The sequence below is a fragment of the Platalea leucorodia genome (assembly GCF_965183815.1).
Source record: "Platalea leucorodia genome assembly, chromosome: 15".
Taxonomy (NCBI): Eukaryota; Metazoa; Chordata; class Aves; order Pelecaniformes; family Threskiornithidae; genus Platalea; species Platalea leucorodia.
The window spans coordinates 5,745,710-5,764,210 of NC_138837.1; the positions used below are offsets into that span (position 1 = coordinate 5,745,710).

General features: G+C 45.3%; 1 protein-coding gene and 1 long non-coding RNA gene across 2 annotated transcripts; one reads left to right on the forward strand and one right to left on the reverse strand.

Annotated features, from left to right (window-relative positions):
• Positions 1-3: 3 nt before the first annotated feature.
• POMT1 (protein O-mannosyltransferase 1) lies at positions 4-14,391 on the reverse strand. The gene is made up of 21 exons (XM_082327237.1): positions 14,182-14,391; positions 13,436-13,559; positions 12,604-12,746; positions 12,211-12,317; positions 11,578-11,628; positions 11,084-11,230; positions 9,949-10,060; positions 9,176-9,241; positions 8,000-8,093; positions 7,384-7,539; positions 6,664-6,794; positions 6,313-6,408; positions 4,842-4,934; positions 3,791-3,887; positions 3,616-3,699; positions 2,973-3,126; positions 2,630-2,727; positions 1,995-2,108; positions 1,353-1,479; positions 497-674; positions 4-287 (listed from the first exon to the last, which is right to left on the reverse strand). Exons 3-21 carry the CDS (start codon positions 12,723-12,725, stop codon positions 113-115), a joined length of 2,202 nt encoding a protein of 733 aa, XP_082183363.1. The 5' UTR covers positions 12,726-12,746; positions 13,436-13,559; positions 14,182-14,391; the 3' UTR covers positions 4-112.
• Positions 1,448-3,700, forward strand: LOC309597635. The gene is made up of 4 exons (XR_014229812.1): positions 1,448-1,535; positions 1,964-2,094; positions 3,007-3,099; positions 3,613-3,700. It is a non-coding gene; the product is annotated as an uncharacterized lncRNA (long non-coding RNA).
• Positions 14,392-18,501: the final 4,110 nt, after the last annotated feature.

Sequence of the window (18,501 nt, forward strand, 5' to 3'; positions counted from 1 at the left end):
TGGACTACTATCAGTTATTTGATCAGACTGTTAAGATTTCAATTATACTAACAATAAATTCTTGGCTTTGCATAAAAGGCGTTCCCTTTTGCCTGTAACAAGAGTGTAATTGTTACTGTTTGCGGATAAGGATGTTCCAGCTGTCCTTCCAGCGCAAGTCCTTGAGTTCGGTAACAGACAGCGAGGGCTCCCCATAGGTCACGGGGCTGAATGTGCAATAGACAAGGTAAACGGAGGAGAACCAGGCTACGATCAAGGCACTGAACATGCTCTTGAGAAGCAGGGATCTGGGATGAGAGAGGGAAAGAGCAGTCAAGTTACATCAAGGCTGGCTAAACACTTCAACCAAAAGGAAGACCTACAAATGGCCTATCTTCTCTAAATGCCAAAGTATGGCCACTGCTGGAAAAAAATCACTGCTTTCCCTGCAGCAGCTGGCCAAGGTGACAACCCTGGAGAGAAGAACTGCATCACTTGTCTATCATCTGTTAAGTACCTGCAGAGGTGATCGCTGAGATGCTGTAATACGATGGGAATCAGAAGAATCTGGAATGTGAGGGCAGGCAGGTAGTGGTACAGGAAAAGTGTTTTCTCCATCAGGAAGAAGGGCAGGTAATTCACAGCCCAGCCTCCAACACAGATCCCCCCGGCTGACACCCACAGCTGCCATGCACCTGCAGGAGACAGGAGAGATCTCAAAGCATGGACCCTGGAAACCTAAGGTCTCCAAGAGGTTGCCTCCTTGCACGGTTTGGTTTTTTTTTCCCCCCACTCTCTAGGGTTTGTGCTAATATGACCTTTAACTTGCCCACACTCAACGGAGGGAAATGGTTAAATTTTGTCACACTTTTATGAAGTACCCATCAAGGCCGATTACAGCCAACGTGAGGCAGCTTCACGGCATGACAACAAAATGTACTGCCAGAAAGGCGTAAACTGCCCGGCCACACAGAGGAGATGGTACCTCTGCTGGAAGGAACATCTAAAATAAACCCCTCCCCACACAGCCAGCACCCACCTCTTTTAAGTCATCACAAAAGGGCTCAGTAGAATCCAAATCTAATGCCTGGTGATTTCTTACATCCAGGGAATGATTCAAATAAATATTATGCTGGCTACTATATTGTCTCATGAGGTGATGGGCACATTGTGATGACCGTAATCGGTCTCTCTGTGGGCTACTCTAGATGTTTGTGTGTCCCAAATAAAAATTTCAGGGTTGGAGGGCAGGAAAAGTGCTAGCATAGCCAAGCACATAGTTGCAAAAAAATGTGGCTTTGGATCCATTAAAGCGTAGCACAACAAGAGACAACCCCCCAACCTCGACGCAGACACCCACAATGGAATCAGACCTTCGGGAATGTCGTACATCTTTCTCCTTCGTCGTATCAAGTACCACAGGGACAGACACGTGTAGACCAGGGCAGCAACGTTAGCTGAAGCCCAGATGACAACGTTCCCAAGGAGGTGGATCTGGGCCTGAAGAACAGAAGATGGTCTAAGCCAGAAGCAGGAGCATGCTGCAGTTCTTTTAGGTAAGTTTACATACTACTTATACTTGTTAAATTAAATGTCAGAATGTGCTTGGCTAGTAACCTGATCTTTCCTGGAACAAAGCCAGTTGATAAACTTTGCTGCTTTAAGACTCTTTTGTAAAGTAAGGCATTTAAAAGATGCTATTGGAGATGAACTCATCTTCTAAATGGAATCAAAAATGGAAATATATTAAACTGCAGTTTTCCTTTACCCAAAAAAATGTGCAAGACGACATAATTTAATTAAAACCAACTATTGTCAAAGCTGTATCACATGCTAAAAAAAACACTCCCAACCCTCAGGGAAAAATATATTCTTAATAGAGGAAGAGTCCATCCTGGAGCAGCTCCTTGGCTGGAACTGCAGCCCTGCTCTCACCCACACTCATGGAGCTCACACCTGACCTGAAGTCTGCTTTCTTCACCAGGTTCACGTTTACTTCTACCTCTTGTACTTACACCAGAGGTCGGGTGGAGCCAGTAGGCGATATTTGTGTCCATTGTGATCCAGTCAAGAGCAGAGGAGCTGTACTTATGTTCTGTGTCTTCATTTTTTAATGTGAGTATTTTCCACTAGGGAAAAAAGTAAACAGAAGGCTTTCAGACTTGGAACAATGAGCAGGCATGGGTGAACAGCTCCAGATGTAAGATGGCAAGTTCTTAACCTGGGAGTGGAGAAAGATTTTTGCCTATCTCATACTGAATACCAATCAATATAATGGGTTTATTTTGTTATATAATGCACTTTCCTTAGTGAATTTCTGCAATGTTAGTAGGGGGTCTCAACACCACTGATTGCATATACAACACGTTACAGTTCAGTTTCAGACAGCTTCTGGGTGCCCAACTGATCTTCCTCCCCTTCCTTTTTTTACACAATCACTTACTTGGGTATTCGTTACTGAATAGCATAGTTGCACAGTTCTCCAATGCCCTTCTAAGTGCATTCAGAAATACTTTTTTTCAGCAAGGAAGCCAAACTACTCTATCAGCAAGGAATAAACAATGAGTCCTCAGGCTCAGAGTTTGCAGAAATGCCCAGGTTCCCGCTCTGCAGCAGAAGCAAAGATGAAGGGAGTACGAGAGACACTCACCTGCAATTCTGTGAACTTTGCCATGAAGCTGAGGTTTTTACTTATGTCCATCTGCGTGGGAGAGTGGAGTTCCACTTCTCTCTCTTTTTGCTCTTGGCCTGGAAGGAAACAGCATAGCTCAGAGATAACCACATAACAGGTAGAAAGCTAGAAAGGGAAGAGGGCACAGATGATATACCCCCGGCTCCTCAGACTCCTGGGAGTCCTTCTCCAATACATAGTCCGACTACAAGAGTGCTCTAAGGGGATTTGTAAGGATTCTGACATCATGGTAGAGCCAGAGCCTGCTGAACACACACAGACAGTCACAGAAATCTGCTTCAAGAACATGGCTGAGACGTACTTTTCCCATATCTGTGCTCTTCCACATTCCACAGCATGCTCTGGTGGTAGCCTTTCGACAGCTTCTCTCCAACCACCTCCAGCTGCCGGTATCCCCACTCGGGTAAAGATGCTCCACTGAGCTGAAAGTGAAAGATGACTGTAAACATACACTCCTGCCAATTTGAACTTCAGGCTGGAAGTTCCTAGGCCCTGCCTGAGCAGTGGATCACAGCAAGGGACTGCTAGAAAGTATGTGAAGAGTCACCACGCAATACTGTCTCAACAAATGCTAGAGCCATAAAGTCAGTCATTCTGACAAACTCCGTGAAGAGATCCGTAACTATTCCAGCTGCTGTGTGTCATACTACACAGACTCAGCATCGATTTCTGAGACAGTATCTAAGGCCCAGTTGTGAACAGTGGTCACAACCTCCTGAGAAGCAGGACAGCTCTGCAGGCTGAAAAGGAATGAGGTATGAGTATGACTACCTGAAACACACGCTGCCCTTTTATCACATTGCAGAAGTTTAATGTTTCCTTGGTCATTTGTTTTAGTGGTTTAGGCATTTTGGAGCAGAGAGATTAGTAGTTTATGAGATAACGAAAGCTCCATGGAGGAAAAGCTATAGGCAAATAAATATAAATCCACTTGCCTTGAGCACTGCAGAGGTGTTCACATGAACAAACCTCACTTCTGACAGAATCGTCTTCCACACATCTGTGTCAGACTCCCGATTTACAATTTCCTGCAACAGAAAGATGTCTTTTGATCATCATGTTGCCTCAGCTGTTTCTGCTGGAACATGATGAGCTCCTCCCTTCCCTTTGACTGCTCACCACTCTCCAGAGGTTCTGTGCTGGCATGGAGATGTTATAATCAATATAGCAGGAAACTTCTTGGGAGTGAGGGCTAAGAGGGGCAGCAACATCATGCCTAGAAGACAAGTAAAGTAAGATCCTCCAACACCTTTCCTAAATTAATATAAAAAGCAAAACCCATACTGAATTGGCTTAGACCAGATTCAGTAATAACGCAAAACCAAGTAACTCACTTAGGCAGATTGCACTGTTTATTGTGAAAGAGAACACTCCCCACTACCAAGAGCTGCCAGGAACAGGCTCAGAGGAAGCCATTACAGATGCACGTTATGCCAGGCTGAAAAACAAGCTCTGATTGTGACAAACAGAGATGCTGTTCACTGGGGTTTCCAATAATGAACAAATTAGGTTTGGAAGCGACATAGCAAAAACCCAAGGTCAGAACAACCCCCTTCCTAATCTGAGTGATATTCAAGTACACGCAGACACCCTTTGGGAAGCAGTGAGGAGGCAATTTCATGCTGCAGGAAGCTCCAACACATCTTCCTAACTTTCAGAGCACAACCTTCATGCAGGAGTATGCCATCAAAATCAGTGGAGCTTGTAGATGACTTTGGGTTAACAGTCACACAAAATACTAAATATCTGCACCTGCCTGGAGCAGAAGCAGTGAAGGGGCAAGGATGAAGGCTCATCAAGGGGACTATGTATTTAGGACTCTGCAGAACTATCATGGAATTGTGAACATGGGTGAAACCACCACTAGCCCCTCTAAAGGCCACTAGTAGAGAAGACAGAAACAGCTAGAAGCCACTGAACAGTCTGTGGTTAGTATCAAATCCTACTGCCAAGTTAACTGCAAAAAATAAACAGCGTCCTTTCTCTGGGCCACAGGGATGGCTTATATAACTAACGATGTGAGGTCCCTCCTAGTCCCACCCTTTTAAGAATCCATGAATAACAGGCAGTTTATAGCACATCTGAATCAACCCCTCAACAGTTATTCTGAGACAACAAAGCAGAATGAGGCAGCAGGCTCGGCAGAGCAGAGGATGAGGAAAGGACTTACGTGTTGAGGTACCGAGTCGTGATGCCGTGGACCAGCTGCACGATGTGTCCGTGCCTGACGGGACGGGGTGGGTTACTCACCACCAGCTGCTGCCTGGTGGAGTGACAGCCAAGAGGAAGTGGTTACATTCTGTTTTCTATATAATGCAACCTTGTCATGACCAAACTGTTAGGTCAAGAAGCTGTAGGCAGGGACAGACACTTGGGCAGTTAAGATGAGAAATTCAAGCAATCTATAGATTGTATCAGAATAGAAACAAAGCTCATCGAGCCAAAGGTGAGTTAAGGGCAGAATGACTCAGAGGATCAGTAATGGGATATCGATACCCCAGCCATTAGGTCAGTGATCTGAATCTAGGTCAGTCAGGAGCGAATTCAGATTATTCCCACCACGCAGCTGTTTGGTGGCTTCTGTGAAATGAGTAAGTGCTCCAGTGACATCTGACAGGTGTTCTTACTACAACTGATGTCACTTTTGGCAGAATTATAAGAGAGATCAATGGCTATCTCCACCATGAAGACCAAACTCTCATCTTGTTTCTGGACAGGTCCCCCCCTTTGGCAAGGGAGAACGCTGCAGTTCACCTAAATGCTGCCTCTGTTTTACTGTTCTATAGAAGGACTTCATATCCTCCGGGGCTCGTAGGAGTCTTAAGTTTGAAGAATTTTAAGAAGATACCGGGTTTCTGTGGTTCTGGTAGAGTCCCTGCTTGAAAGGTCTGCACTATGGACAAACCTTCCCAATGTGGATATGATTTATAGTGGCACACAGTCCTTCTGGTAGGACTGTTTATACAGTTCCCAGAGCAACATAAGAAGCCTACAAAAGCAACTTTTTGATCAGTATGAAATGATCACACAAGGGCTTTTATTGGCAAAACTACAAGAACAAAGAGTCCTGCTCCTCACTGACAGTTACAATGGAAAAACACTTCAGCACGAACCAGGCCTCTCAGGCACAGGCACCCACCTGGAATCCCTCTCCCCATGTGGCAGATTCTACAGCTCATCCCACACTTTAAATACAAAGAAATACTCATTCTGCAAAAGTGATTTCTACTCTCTTCTGAGACCCATTCAAGTTTCATAAAACTCATCAAGGCACTCTAATGCCATGGCTCACACACTTCAAAAAGCAGAACTTCCCTTTCATGCAAAGCACCTGCAGAGTTCCCACCAGTCTCATGAGTCTTTAAAGTTCCCCTTGCGCAGAGCACAGCCCACGTTCTGGCAGAAGCAGTTCAGACAGAATTTCGGAGTCCTCAATAATGCTTTTACCATATTGAGGAGGACTGTGCAAACAGCTGCCCTTACCAACTCTGCAGCTGAAATTACTTGCTCAGGATCACACATGGCCTCTACGCCCATAAGCAGAGAATAGTTATGTCCAATCCAAGCTATGCCCTGGTTAGGTTTTGGAAGCATATAGAAGCTACGCATTAAATTGGCATTTAAATCTCTTGCATACTCACATTCCAGGATCTTTGACAATCCACCAGTTGTTCACATCCTTGAAGGGATAGCAGGTCACCTGCTGTTGATGGGAACTACCTCGGCCATTCTCATACCTGTACAGAAGGTTAAAAAAAACCCCACAAGTGTGTAACAGTACATTTCTGAGCTCAACAGAGTCACAGCAATACAAACCAGCACCAGATCACTGGCTGAATTCCTACAGAGCACAGAGAATCTGCGCATCTGCAGTGTGCTCTGAAGGATTAGTGAAGAGATTGCCAGAACCCAAACTGAGATACTTGGGCTGGCAGGTGAAGGACCAGAGCATACTTTCACCCTAACAATACCCACCCAACCAGATTCCTCACCTGATGGGGTAAGTATTTGTGTGCGAATGGAGCCAACACTGCATGGGCTTGCCCAACACATTCCGCAGGGTAATCTGAGAGCCGTAGGCCACCTCTAAGGGCTGACCCTGAGTGATTCGAGCCAGCCCGCCCTAAGAAGCATAATGATAGGATAAGTGGAAAGAAGAAAGAACCCAGACACTGTTTAAATTCTATTAAGAGTCACTAGTCATAGCAGTATCTTAGCACAATGCCTTCTCTTTTGGTTCTATCTATCTACAAAAATCAAGTCTTGCAACAGACTAAGTACAGCAATGCCTGAAAGGCTACAGGGTCTTAGGGAATATCCCTAAAGCCATGCTGTTCTAAAAGACAGGCTAAGCACTCTTCTACAGAAAATCATACTATCATCCTGTAGTATACAACGTCATCACTTAAGAGCTCAGTACTGTATCCGCTTCTGTGGAGTTTCCTGCAGGAAGGGACAAATCTTCAGCAGAAGAGTGAACATATTGTTCTTGGTTCACTGGGAAAAGCTTTTCATCCGTTATTAGGATTTCAGTCACTATTGCTTCATCTTAAAGCAGTACTACAGCAGCAAAGTAGCTAAATGACATAAAAGGAACAAATATGCAGGACCAAAGGAACAAGAATGCACACCTTTCTTTTAATAGTGAACACAAGACAGATTTCCTCCTCTTCTCCCCTAATAAATCAGTTTCATAACGATGCTTCCTTTACCTCTAAGCTGGCTTGGAAAGCACTTGTCATAATCTGGTCATGAGGCCCAGAGCGATACAGCAAAGTCAAGTGAACATAGAAGAAGGACAGGTACATTGCCACTGGGATGATGATGAGGGCCAGTCCCCTAGCTAGAAAATGGCACATCAAGGAAACCTAGAAGAACATGGAGAACTCAATGGTATCGTGCTCCAGATACTAAAAATATTAAAAATACCAGTGCACTTGGCTTGTTTTGTTTGTCTTTTTTAAGTTTCCGCAACCACCCTCATTCGGCTCTAACTTCGTGGACAGCTGGATAACTTCCTCCGAGGATATGAACTGGCGCCAGCAGGAGGTATGTGAAACACTATAGGTTTTGAGCCACAAATCACCAAGACATGGATAAGAGCAGAAAAGCCAGCCGCGCACACATGCTTATCTTAAATTTAACTCCATCTTTTCCAGCAACTGAGCTGGGAAACTGTTCTATGACACAAGAGTTTGCAGACTATGACAAGGATTTTTAGTACAAAACCCAGCTACAGACAGCATTGTTATCTGCAGGTTTGCAGAGCTGGCTGGCTCCTGTACTGAACAGTTACACATAATATATTTTGCATGTTGTGCTACCTACATTTGACAAGTTCTGGTCTCCTATCATGTGCCAGAAGTGGAGTCCTGCGATGGCCAAGAGCAGCATATAGGTAAACAGGCCCATGTATTTCACTCTGAGAAGAAAGCGCAAAAAAAAAATGAACACGGTTAAAAACTACACAATTACCTTGTCATAGAAGGAGATCAGGTTAGTGAAGCAGGACCTCCCTTTCATAAACCCATGCTGGCTAAGCCTGATCCCCGGGTTGTCCTGCACATGCCACATAATGGCACTCAAGATGATCTGTTCCATGACCTTCCCCGGCATCGAGGTCAGGCTGACGGGCCTGTACTTCCCCGGATCCTCCTTCCGACCCTTCTTGTGTCACATTTGCTAACTTCCAGTCATCTGGGACCTCCCCGCTTGACCAGGACTGCTGATAAATGATGGAGAGTGGCTTGGCAAGCTCCTCTAGTACCCTCGGGTGGATCCCTTCTGGCCCCACGGACTTGTGAGCATCCAGGTGGAGGAGCTGCCACCTCTTCGAAAACTGGGGCTTCACTCTGCATCCTATCTCCATCTCCCAGCTCAGGGGCCTGAAAACCCTGTGGATGACCAGTCTGACTATTAAAGACTGAGGCAAAGAAGGCATTAAGTACCTCATGTTTCCCTCCGCATCCAACAAAGGATGGAGATTCTCCCTGGCCCTCCTTTTGTCGCTGATATATTTGTAAAAACATTCTTTGTTATCTTTAACAGCGGTGGCCAGTTTAAGTTCTAGCTGGGCCTTCGCCTTTCTAATCTTTTCCCTGCATAACCTCACAACATTACATTAAATATATAAATACATTAAATAACTGCAGTGACAGAGAACCTGGTGGCAGATCACAAAGCATAGAGTCCCTAAATTCAGACTTACTGAAGCTTGAGGCAACTAGGAGGGAGGAGTGAAATGCTGATGCCAATTTATAACATAAAGCCATCTCTGAGAAATGCATTTTGTTCTTCCCTGGACAGTACCCTCTAATGCCTGGTATTGCCCACTGTGAACCGACATCCTCTCTATAGAAACGATCTAACTCACTAAAAAGTCATGGAGATGTCTGCTCAGAATAGCACCAAGAACCGGTCTTCAAAATCCAAAGCCCCACTGATACCTTGGATGGCAGGCAGGAAAGTCAGCTTTCTAAAAGTAAGAAAGACGTCATCACTTACCCAACTGCACAAGAACAAGCTACTCCAGTCAACAGAAGCCAAAACCACCAGCTTCCAGAGAAGGAACTTAAATAAAAGGACAAAGGAAAGGATGTTATGCTGGGCACCTTCTTAGGGTCCTGAATTCAGGTAATTTAACTTGAAAAAAACTTGCACGACTCCAGTATTCCTTATTCTACTCAGAGACATCTCATTCTGAACCTCCCATGCCACCAACTCTCAGCCCTGACGTACAGAGTGTTGTGAAATGTACTTCTCTCTATCCTGGAAAGCAAAACTGAACGCTACCTGCCTTCTAACACTACAGATAAAAGAAATGTATTAAATCACTTGCTGGGCTCAGTTTAAAGATAATTTTACTTTACGAAAGATTACTTTATCCTCTGCAAGGATCAGAGAACATGTGAAGTCACAAGAAAAGCGACAAAGATCTCTAAATTCAGTGCCTGTAAACAGTAACAAAGGAGCGTTAAGCAACCTGTTATCATCAGTGTTTCTGTGCACAGAAGGACAATAAAAAATCTGGGTGGGCAAAGGACCGCTCCAAAGGGATTTTATTTTTATTGTAAAATAAAAAAGACAACCTTGCTACCAGTTAAAACAGTCTTTAACACTGCTCAGAAGAGAAAACTTTGTCAAAGCATTGGATTTTACAGACAGATGAGGTGAGCTGCAGAAGGATGAACTGACTTACAGAAAAAAACACACAGTCTGTGACAAAAAAAGAGTCACCACAAGAACATCCAAAAGGATGGCAGACAATCCAGCTTTACCTGTGCCTTTGCAAATTGTAGAATTTCAGGTAGGACAAAACTGCAAGTAGGATAAAAAAAATCAATATTGATTCCAGGAGCATGAACCTTGACTGAGTGATCAAAGAGTTCTCTGTTGGAAAAGAGAGACAGACACAAAATTAGAGAAATTTATCCATAGGCAAGTGCTACCTCAGACAATCACATCATTATCCAGCAGAAGGACCTGCCCCTTTAAGGGCAGCCAATTCATTTAAAAACTTACTGGCTGTAATAGGGAGGTGTTGGGTTTAAAGGGACAAAAACCTTCCAGCAGGGGCAAAGTACATGGCCATAACTGTCTCCAAGGACAAAGAGGGGGGCAAGTAGTAAAGTCTGGCAGGAGGCAGATAAAGGTGCTGTGCTTGCCTGCAAAGGCAAAGGAAATCAATGCTGGGAAATCCCGAGAAGTGCTTCTCGAGGCAAAGAGAGTCAAGGCAGTGAGCGCAGCAGGCAATGAGCATGATGACAAATCTTCAAGAAAGGGAGCTGCAACGAGCTGCTTTGTGCAGGATTCCCTGAGCCAGAATCAGAGCAGCTGGTAGCAAGGAGAGGTTTCTCTTATCAGACTGCTAAAGGGCTGTGGAGAGGCTCTTTCCCTTTCAGGCAGCTGCCGGCAGACCCTCAGAGAAAAAAAAACAACTGAGTTCTACGCACCAGAACAGTGTCAAATCATGGTGCTAAGGACACAGACTGGTTTGCTGCAGTTTGCTGCAGATGAAGAAATTTGATGAGCTCTGACTGTAACTAGGGTCACCCTGCTGTTAAAAACCAGTGTGTTGTAACTCATCCTGTAAACCTCTGAGGAAGAGAGTACGGGCCTCCTTGGATACAAGAAACATGATTTTCTGTGAGGCTATTAAGGCTGCCCACTTTGCTTAATAATGAAATGAATTTGTATAAAGCCTCAGCCTAGAATGGCAGCCTGCTGCAGAGCTGTAAGGACTGAGGGGACCGGAGACTGATACAGGCCAGGGCCGAAAGTGGGCTCCGACGTGTTGTTAGCATTCTGTGGGGAGATGCTACTCCAGCCTTTTATGTGCCTTAAAAATTCACAAGGGGAAAAGGGACCCTTCTCCCCCTGCATGAAGAATGGGGCCCAGGGGAATAATCTTACCTAGGAGAATCAGAAGAGCAGCTCCAAGTGCAGCACAGTGGGAAAATTGCAGTTCTACCAAAATCTGGTAGGCTAAAGGCACACAGAGAGCACCAGCCAGTGCTGGCAGGAGTCGCAAGGACCGAACAGGAACATTCATGCTATATTCTGAAACAGGAGGCAACAGTGGTGCACAAACTCAGAAACTATTAATTCCAGAGAAGACGGATCAATACAGAATTCCTTATGACTACAAGAAGTTGTTGAATCTAACTCCTACTCTTAGTAATTTATTGTCCATCTTGTTGGACTGTTTTAACTAATTTAAAAAATCTGTGCTATGGAATCATAATGCCTTAAACTTCTGTTAGAGACCTGCAGAAGTCTTACTTAAGAGGAGAAGTGACGGTTTCAGATAAAGCATCATTTCCACTAGTTAGGCACAAGGAATCTGTCAGCTGCTGAAATACTGCTTATTTTCTCAGAAGAATGAGACAGTTAAAATCAGCTCTTACCAGCTCCAATCCTGTTCCATAAGAAGTTTCCATCAAATCCTCCTAAGTAACCTACAACATAAGCAACAGTTCAGAATTTCCAGTCTCAAAACAAGTATAAAATCTGGTGCTAAATTGGTCCTGGAACCATTTCCTAAACACATAGCTTTTCCACACATTAAAGCCCTCTTTCCCAAACGGGTCCTCTTTCATACTGTTTTGCCTGCAGCAGTCCTTGATAACGTGCAGAGGCACGAAGAATTTTAATTGGGAACAACAGATTCTCGGTGACAAAGTTATGTGTATATTTAATCTCTCCTTCCCATACAGACACTTTTATGTTGTGCGTATCTCAGCTACAGAAAGGAACCCAGGCCTGAAAGTCTGCTTACTGTTTCTAGTCACTAGCAGTTCTCATCTTACCTCTCTCTTTATCCAAAGGATTGGATAACAATGAGGTAATGGACACATGGCTCCGTCACCTCCCCAGTACTTATGCTATAGCCCCCTAACAATACTAAATAAGGGAAATCCTGAATCAGAATCTCTCAGGTTTTCCCCAGTAACAGGATCTGACAACTCATTTCTAACCAGCACTTCTCTCTTCCACAGCAAGAGGCAATAGACACTTCCCAGTTTCAGGAGATGCCCTACCTCCCAAAGCTAGCAGCATATGGCCAAAAGGTGGGCCACTGTCATCCACGAAGAAGATCCTCTTCATGTAGAGGGAAACAAATTGGCCATAATAAACTTCATCAAAACTGAAACACAAGAGGCAGAAACATGTCAAGTCTAACTGGAAGTATCCTGCAGGCTATGGGGATACTAGGGAAGGAAAGACTAATTTGCTGGCAAAAGGCTAAGAATACAATGAAGCGTGGTGGCTTTGCCCCCTTGCCTTCCCCTCAGGAGTTTCTATTAGGGAAACACTATTTACAAAGGCTGACATCGGGCAAGCTCTGCTCTCCGCTCCTGCATTCTTACTCACAAACATTTAAAAAACAAAAGTCTGTGTCATTCAAGTAGAAAATAAACTATTCTACTCACACTACAGCCCGTGGATAGGAAAGTCCCCAAAGACGGCTTATTAATCCCATCACAGTCAATGCCACGAGGTTCATATTTATCTCCGCAGTAACCACAACTGGGTTCTTCAGAAATCCCAACATCCTGTCAAAGGTCTGTCAAACCTCCGAGAGCAAAGAGAGAAGAGCAGCAGTCACCCTTTTGCTCAACGCTAGCTGAAGATCATTTGACAGAAAGCATACACCGCTACTTCTGCTACAGTCAGCTCATGGTCACTGATCTTCCAAAGTTCTCTTGCTTTCCACATTTATGTGTTTTCTGCTGTATCTACAGGAGTAACTGTAAAAATGAAGTTACTAAACTAACACACTAAACTCTTCACCTGCCCTGCTTCTACATGCATATGGTTCTCTGTCATTAATAGTAAGCCAGAAACTTTGCTCATTCTTACACTGGTTCTGCTTAATTCACACAACAGCTTAATTCGAGCCTATATTCTGCTTTGCGCTAAGCAAACCTCCCAGCCCAAATTCTGATGCTAGTGATTGGCAAACCACATGCTCAGGCACCAGGCTGCTCAGGTAGCTTTAAAAAAAAAAAAAAAAAAAAAAAAAAAAAAGTAATTTCCTTGCAAACTGAGCATATTTCTTGGCGGGGGGGCAGGGGGCAGAACCCGCAAACATCCTCTGTCTTAAAAAGCTGGTTGTCGGAGCAGGGGTGTAGGTGCTGCAGGGCTCTAGCGCAGCCTAGGGGGAGCGCTGCAGGAAGCAGGACTGAACTCTTAACTCCTCTAGGCAGAACTGCTAAAAGCTAGGTCAGAAAATAGTAGAGAATCAGTGCTCTCTCTCCTCACCTCAATACGACTGAGTGTTACTGGAATAAATCCACGCGGATGGCTTTGATCAGGGGAGAACAAAGCAAGATGCCAGCACATCACCAACATCAAGTGCGGTGCCACCGTCCTTATTTCTCACTACCTACAAAACACGAGCGCTGTTCAGCTGCGCGCTGCCTTGTGAAACAGGCGTTTGTAAGAAGCCCCTTGTAAAGCTGTGCTCTTCGCTGGCACTGGGGACAGCACACCGCTGCCCCACCTGCCTTGGGACAACATCACCTGCACTCTGCCATCGCCTCGCAGGCCCTGAGACCCCAAAGAACAACCTGACGGAGAGGACCCTGCTTCTCCCTGCAGCACAGGCAGGCCTTGACCCCTGGGGCAGGACTGCAGCACTACCTGCCCCCCCCCCCCAAGACCTCATACACCTCCTCAAGGAACCATCAAGCCCTCTACCAGGCTTTGCATCCCCTTCTGTGAGCCTTATGAGGGGGTAGCAGGACCACTAACCCCCCCAGCAGGCCTTGTTCCACCTTTTGAGTGCTATGGGGGCAGCAGGACCACTGACACCACACCCAGGCCTCACCCTTGAGGCTTATGGGGTCAACAGGACCCACCAGCCACCCCATATCCAGCCCTGTACCCCCCCTTGAGCATTTTTTGGGGCGGCATAGGACCACTAACCCGTCACCAGGCCTCCCACCTTCCCCTCGAGGCTTATGGGAGCAGTGGGGCCACCAGCCACCCCCCACCAGGCCTCGTACCCCTCTCCCTTGAGCCTCGGAGGGGGGGCAGCGGCGCCACTAACCCCGCCATCAGCCCTCGGCCCAGCCCGCTTGAGCCTTACGGAGGCGAGGAGGGGCCGCAGGACCACCAGCCCCACCGTGCCCCGGGGGAGGCGGCGGCACCGGGACCCCCCGGCCCTGAGAAGATGGCGGCCCCCCCGCCTCAGCGCGCCGGGGGCGGGGGGAGCCATCCCGCGGCGCCGGATGTGGCGTCAGACGCACGCAGCGCCGTGAGGGCGGGGAAAGGGAAGAGCGCCCTCTTGTCGCTATGGCAACGTCAGCGTGTGGCGACCGGGCCGCGGCCCGGCCCGCCATGGCGGCCGTGAGGGCCCCGCCACCGCCCGGGCCGCCCGGGCCGGGCCAGAGCCCCAGCGCGGCCCTCGGCCTGCCACCGACCGCCGCCGAGGGCGCAGGAACACCCCAAAAGCTGTGCGTCCCCGTGTGTCCCTGCCAGAGCAGGGCCACCCACATCGGGACTTCGGCCACCTCTATTCAAGGAAAAAAAAAAAACAACCAAAAAACAAAAACACATATGTGTGTATATATATATATATACACATTGCATATATATATATATGCAAGTCTTTAACCAAAAGAACCAGACAAGGGACTTGGGAATTTGAGAAAAGCATAATCTGCTTTATTTTTTTTTAATTTTTTTTATTTAAATAAGGAGAATTCTTTCATATGGAAAGAGCTAATACAATCACATATTTGAAAGGAGAAACAATAGGTACTGAAACAAGGAAAAAGGGCAATAAAGAGTGTGCCGCAACTGGCCTGGTGATTCCGTGATTCGAGTTCCGGTCCAAGTAAATGTTTCCAAAAAATATAAACAGGTTGCACGTTACACAATTATCCATCGTCTGCCCTTTCAAATATCTGGTCTACATGAAAAGACAAAGAGAGGAAAGGCCAAAAAAAATTTACTATACAGGTCATGAGGTTAAAAGCTTTAAGGAGTACAATATCCCCTTGAGAAACAACAAATGCAATTTATACAGAACCAGAGGAAGGATTTCCAGCTAAGGACAACGCCTCGAGACATGCTAAAGGGTGAGCGCCTCACTGCTGCTGCTGTGATTCCCAGGGGAACGGTCAGGGTTGTGGCTGCAGACATCTTGAGGAGCCAGGACGAGCCCTTCAACCCAAGGGCGTGTCTATGGCCACTAGGAAAATCTGGTGGTCTTTGTTTTAATCCAAACAATCAAAAAAAAAAAAAAAAAAAAAAGTAGTTGGACTGCTGCTGTCTCTTCACAGCCAGCAGTTCCACTGCTTCAGCAAAATGCACCTTTTCTGTGGATGGGCCACAACTAAGTATCCCGATGCCTGCTGTAAATTAATTCTTATTCATAAATGCATCTTTCTTACAGGTAAAGTGGGCTGCTGTATGTCAAAAATAACCTGCACTACAAGGAATTAACCTGTGCTTAACCAGTCAGAAGCAAAACAGAAGGTTAACAAAACGCAACGGAACAAGTCCTTGGCATGCAGTGGTGCTCGCTTGAAAGTGAATATAAGTAACCTGCCAAAAGGTGAGACGTAGCAAAAATGCTAGGCTCATTTTTTAATATATATCTATAAATACACAGGAACCACAGGGCAGCTTGTAGCTTTGCAGCATTCTTGCAAGGAAACTGTTAAATGGAGTGCCTCTGCATGAACACAAACACGTATGGAGTCCAATGGGCTGCAAACACATTCAGAGTTCCTGACCACTGTACAGCTCCCGCCTGGCAGAGCCAGGAGCAAATTATGGAAGATCAACAATAATACCTGTTTCACGGGTGACTGTGCTGCTTCCACTTGTCATTTACAAATATACTGGAGCGCCTTTTTTCTTTTTCTTTTTTCTTTCCTAACCTCAATTTTTTTTTTTTTTAATTAAGAGCTAAAAGCAGGCTGAACTGGAGAGGAAAGCAGCACTGAATGCAGCTGCTAGGCCATGAATCACTGCATATAAAAGAACTGTTTACGCATGTGCTTCAGACCTTCAGCTGAACAAAAAGCAGCAAAGTCAGCCTCTGAATATTTCTGCTTCACCCATTGTTGCTGGAAATATGGATTCCACCTCTCCCTCCCACTGCACCTTTCCTAGCAGAAGGAGCCTGCAATTTGGTAGCTGATTTCCAGTCAAAGCAAAAGCAACTTGCAAAATAAATCGTTAGGGCCCAACACTTCAGCAGTGGAGACGGCAAGCAGAATTATCCCCCTATAAGCCGTATCCACGTTCTAGACGTCTCCATTCTCCTCTTCCCCAAGCTGAATTTCTATCAGCGTATCAGCACCCTTGGCATTTCTGCACCTTGAGGATCAGAGACTTTCCTTTTGACTCAAGAGCACCACAAACTACACTAACCTTGTATTAGCTTTAAACAAACAAACAAAAATATATACCAGAGAAGAAGGATATTGCACCTTAGAAATTTGGGCTCTAAAACTGCTTTCCATCACACAAAACTCCATTAAGTGAAAGAGAGTCTTGCCAACTGCAGCTGACAGTCACGCAAAGGTGAGGAATGGAATGAAGCTCACATGCATTTCTTGGCCTTTCCTGCACAGAATAATTCAGACATAATATATAAATAGAGCAGTGAAACAATTACTTTTTCACCTAGACCTACAACATCAAATACGTATAAATAAATTCTAGTGTTTTATTCTGTTGGGGGAAGGAATGGAGGGGTTAAAAGAGAAAGAAGGGTGACCTTTTTCAACAGGAAGTATTGTAGTTCTGATGGCATTTACACCAGAGGGACTGCAATAACTTGTATCTAGCAATAACCCAGTTTCTCCAACACATTTGACCATTTTAAAGTCACATAGGTGGGAGGAAAGAGGTTAGTGTCTTTGTAAAGCTTAAGTAGTGTGTCTAGGGTAGGAAAGAGATGAGAAGAGGGGGGCTCGGATAAGTCTCTTTAGCCATTACAGTTAGATTCTGGGCTGATATTAGCTAGGGCCAGCTGGGCAGAAGAAAAAAAGAAAAAAACAGACAATTCTGTTGTTCATGATATTCCCAGGAAGAAAACAGAAAGGGGGGTGGGATCACTTACTGGTGGAGCAATCTTTGGAAAATGTTGGGAGCAGGGCTAGCAGATGAGGATGCAGGTCTGGGAAGTGTCTGAAGGCCGGGGAAGTATTTGTCACTAAATCTCAAACCCTGTACTTTAAGGAGGATGCTAGAGAGATGCTGGCACACTCTGCTCTGAAGTTAAAAATCCATAAAACATGAGGGAAAAAAAAAAAAGAGCTTTTATTTTTCTTAAAGTACCATCCTATCCCTTTCCCTTCGGGTTCTCTGCCACGGTCAATGGGGACACCTGTGGAGAGGGAACATTACTATCTCTAAGTTAGTTTAGGTTTCTAAGCTCTTTAAAGCTACTGTATAAAATTCTTATTTATACCTAGCTTAAAACTTCAAATGCATCCCTAGAAAGTTATGAAGGATCTTTCCCAGAAAGGAGGGGAAAAAAAGCAAATGAAGAAACAAGAACACCTTTCAGATCCCTTCCCAAATACATTCTTTGTTCAAAATATCTTCTTTGGAACCACCAACAAATGACTTGCTGCCACCTAGCAGAGGCAGACGGCACAGCCAGTTAGCAAGCTATCATCTCCTGCAAAAATAAGTTTTCTTTCCCTCACTCCAGAGTGACCAGCCTACTTTACATTTTGAAAGAGCTAAACAGCACAAACCAAGTTAGCTGAAAGTAGTTGAGTTTACTTAAGACTACTGTCAGCTGAAGGACTCCAAGCACTTTCAGGAACTTGTGAGTCCGTCCTAAAATCTATACACACGCGCGCACACACACACACACCAAACAACCAAAGAAATAAAAACCCAACTCCCTCCCACTGGGACCTTCCTTTCATAGATCATCAAGTATCGGTAAGATGTATTGGAAATATTGGTAAGTGTAAGGTGATGACGCTGTATATGCACTACATGCAGCTGCATCAGAAGTAAAGAACCCTTTGCTGTCCATCTGGGGAAGGAGAGTAAAAGGATGATTCCGAACTGCCTCTGTAACCATGCGCTTCCAACACAAAAAAGGAGGTTCCAAGTGTGCTAAAATGGCTGCCTTGCAGAGGGGCTCCCTTACCGATGCGTTTCTATGCAAATTTTACAAAAGGCCATGAGTTAGAGGAACAGAAAGCAAGACCTAGGGAAAAGGGAGAAGAGCAAAGCTTAGGAGAGCAGCCCCAAGGGATGAACACAATACAGAACAAGTCTCTGGAGACATGAAGAATTAGAGCGGCCAAGGTAGGGAGCGTAAGAGAGCATCACAACTACAAAAA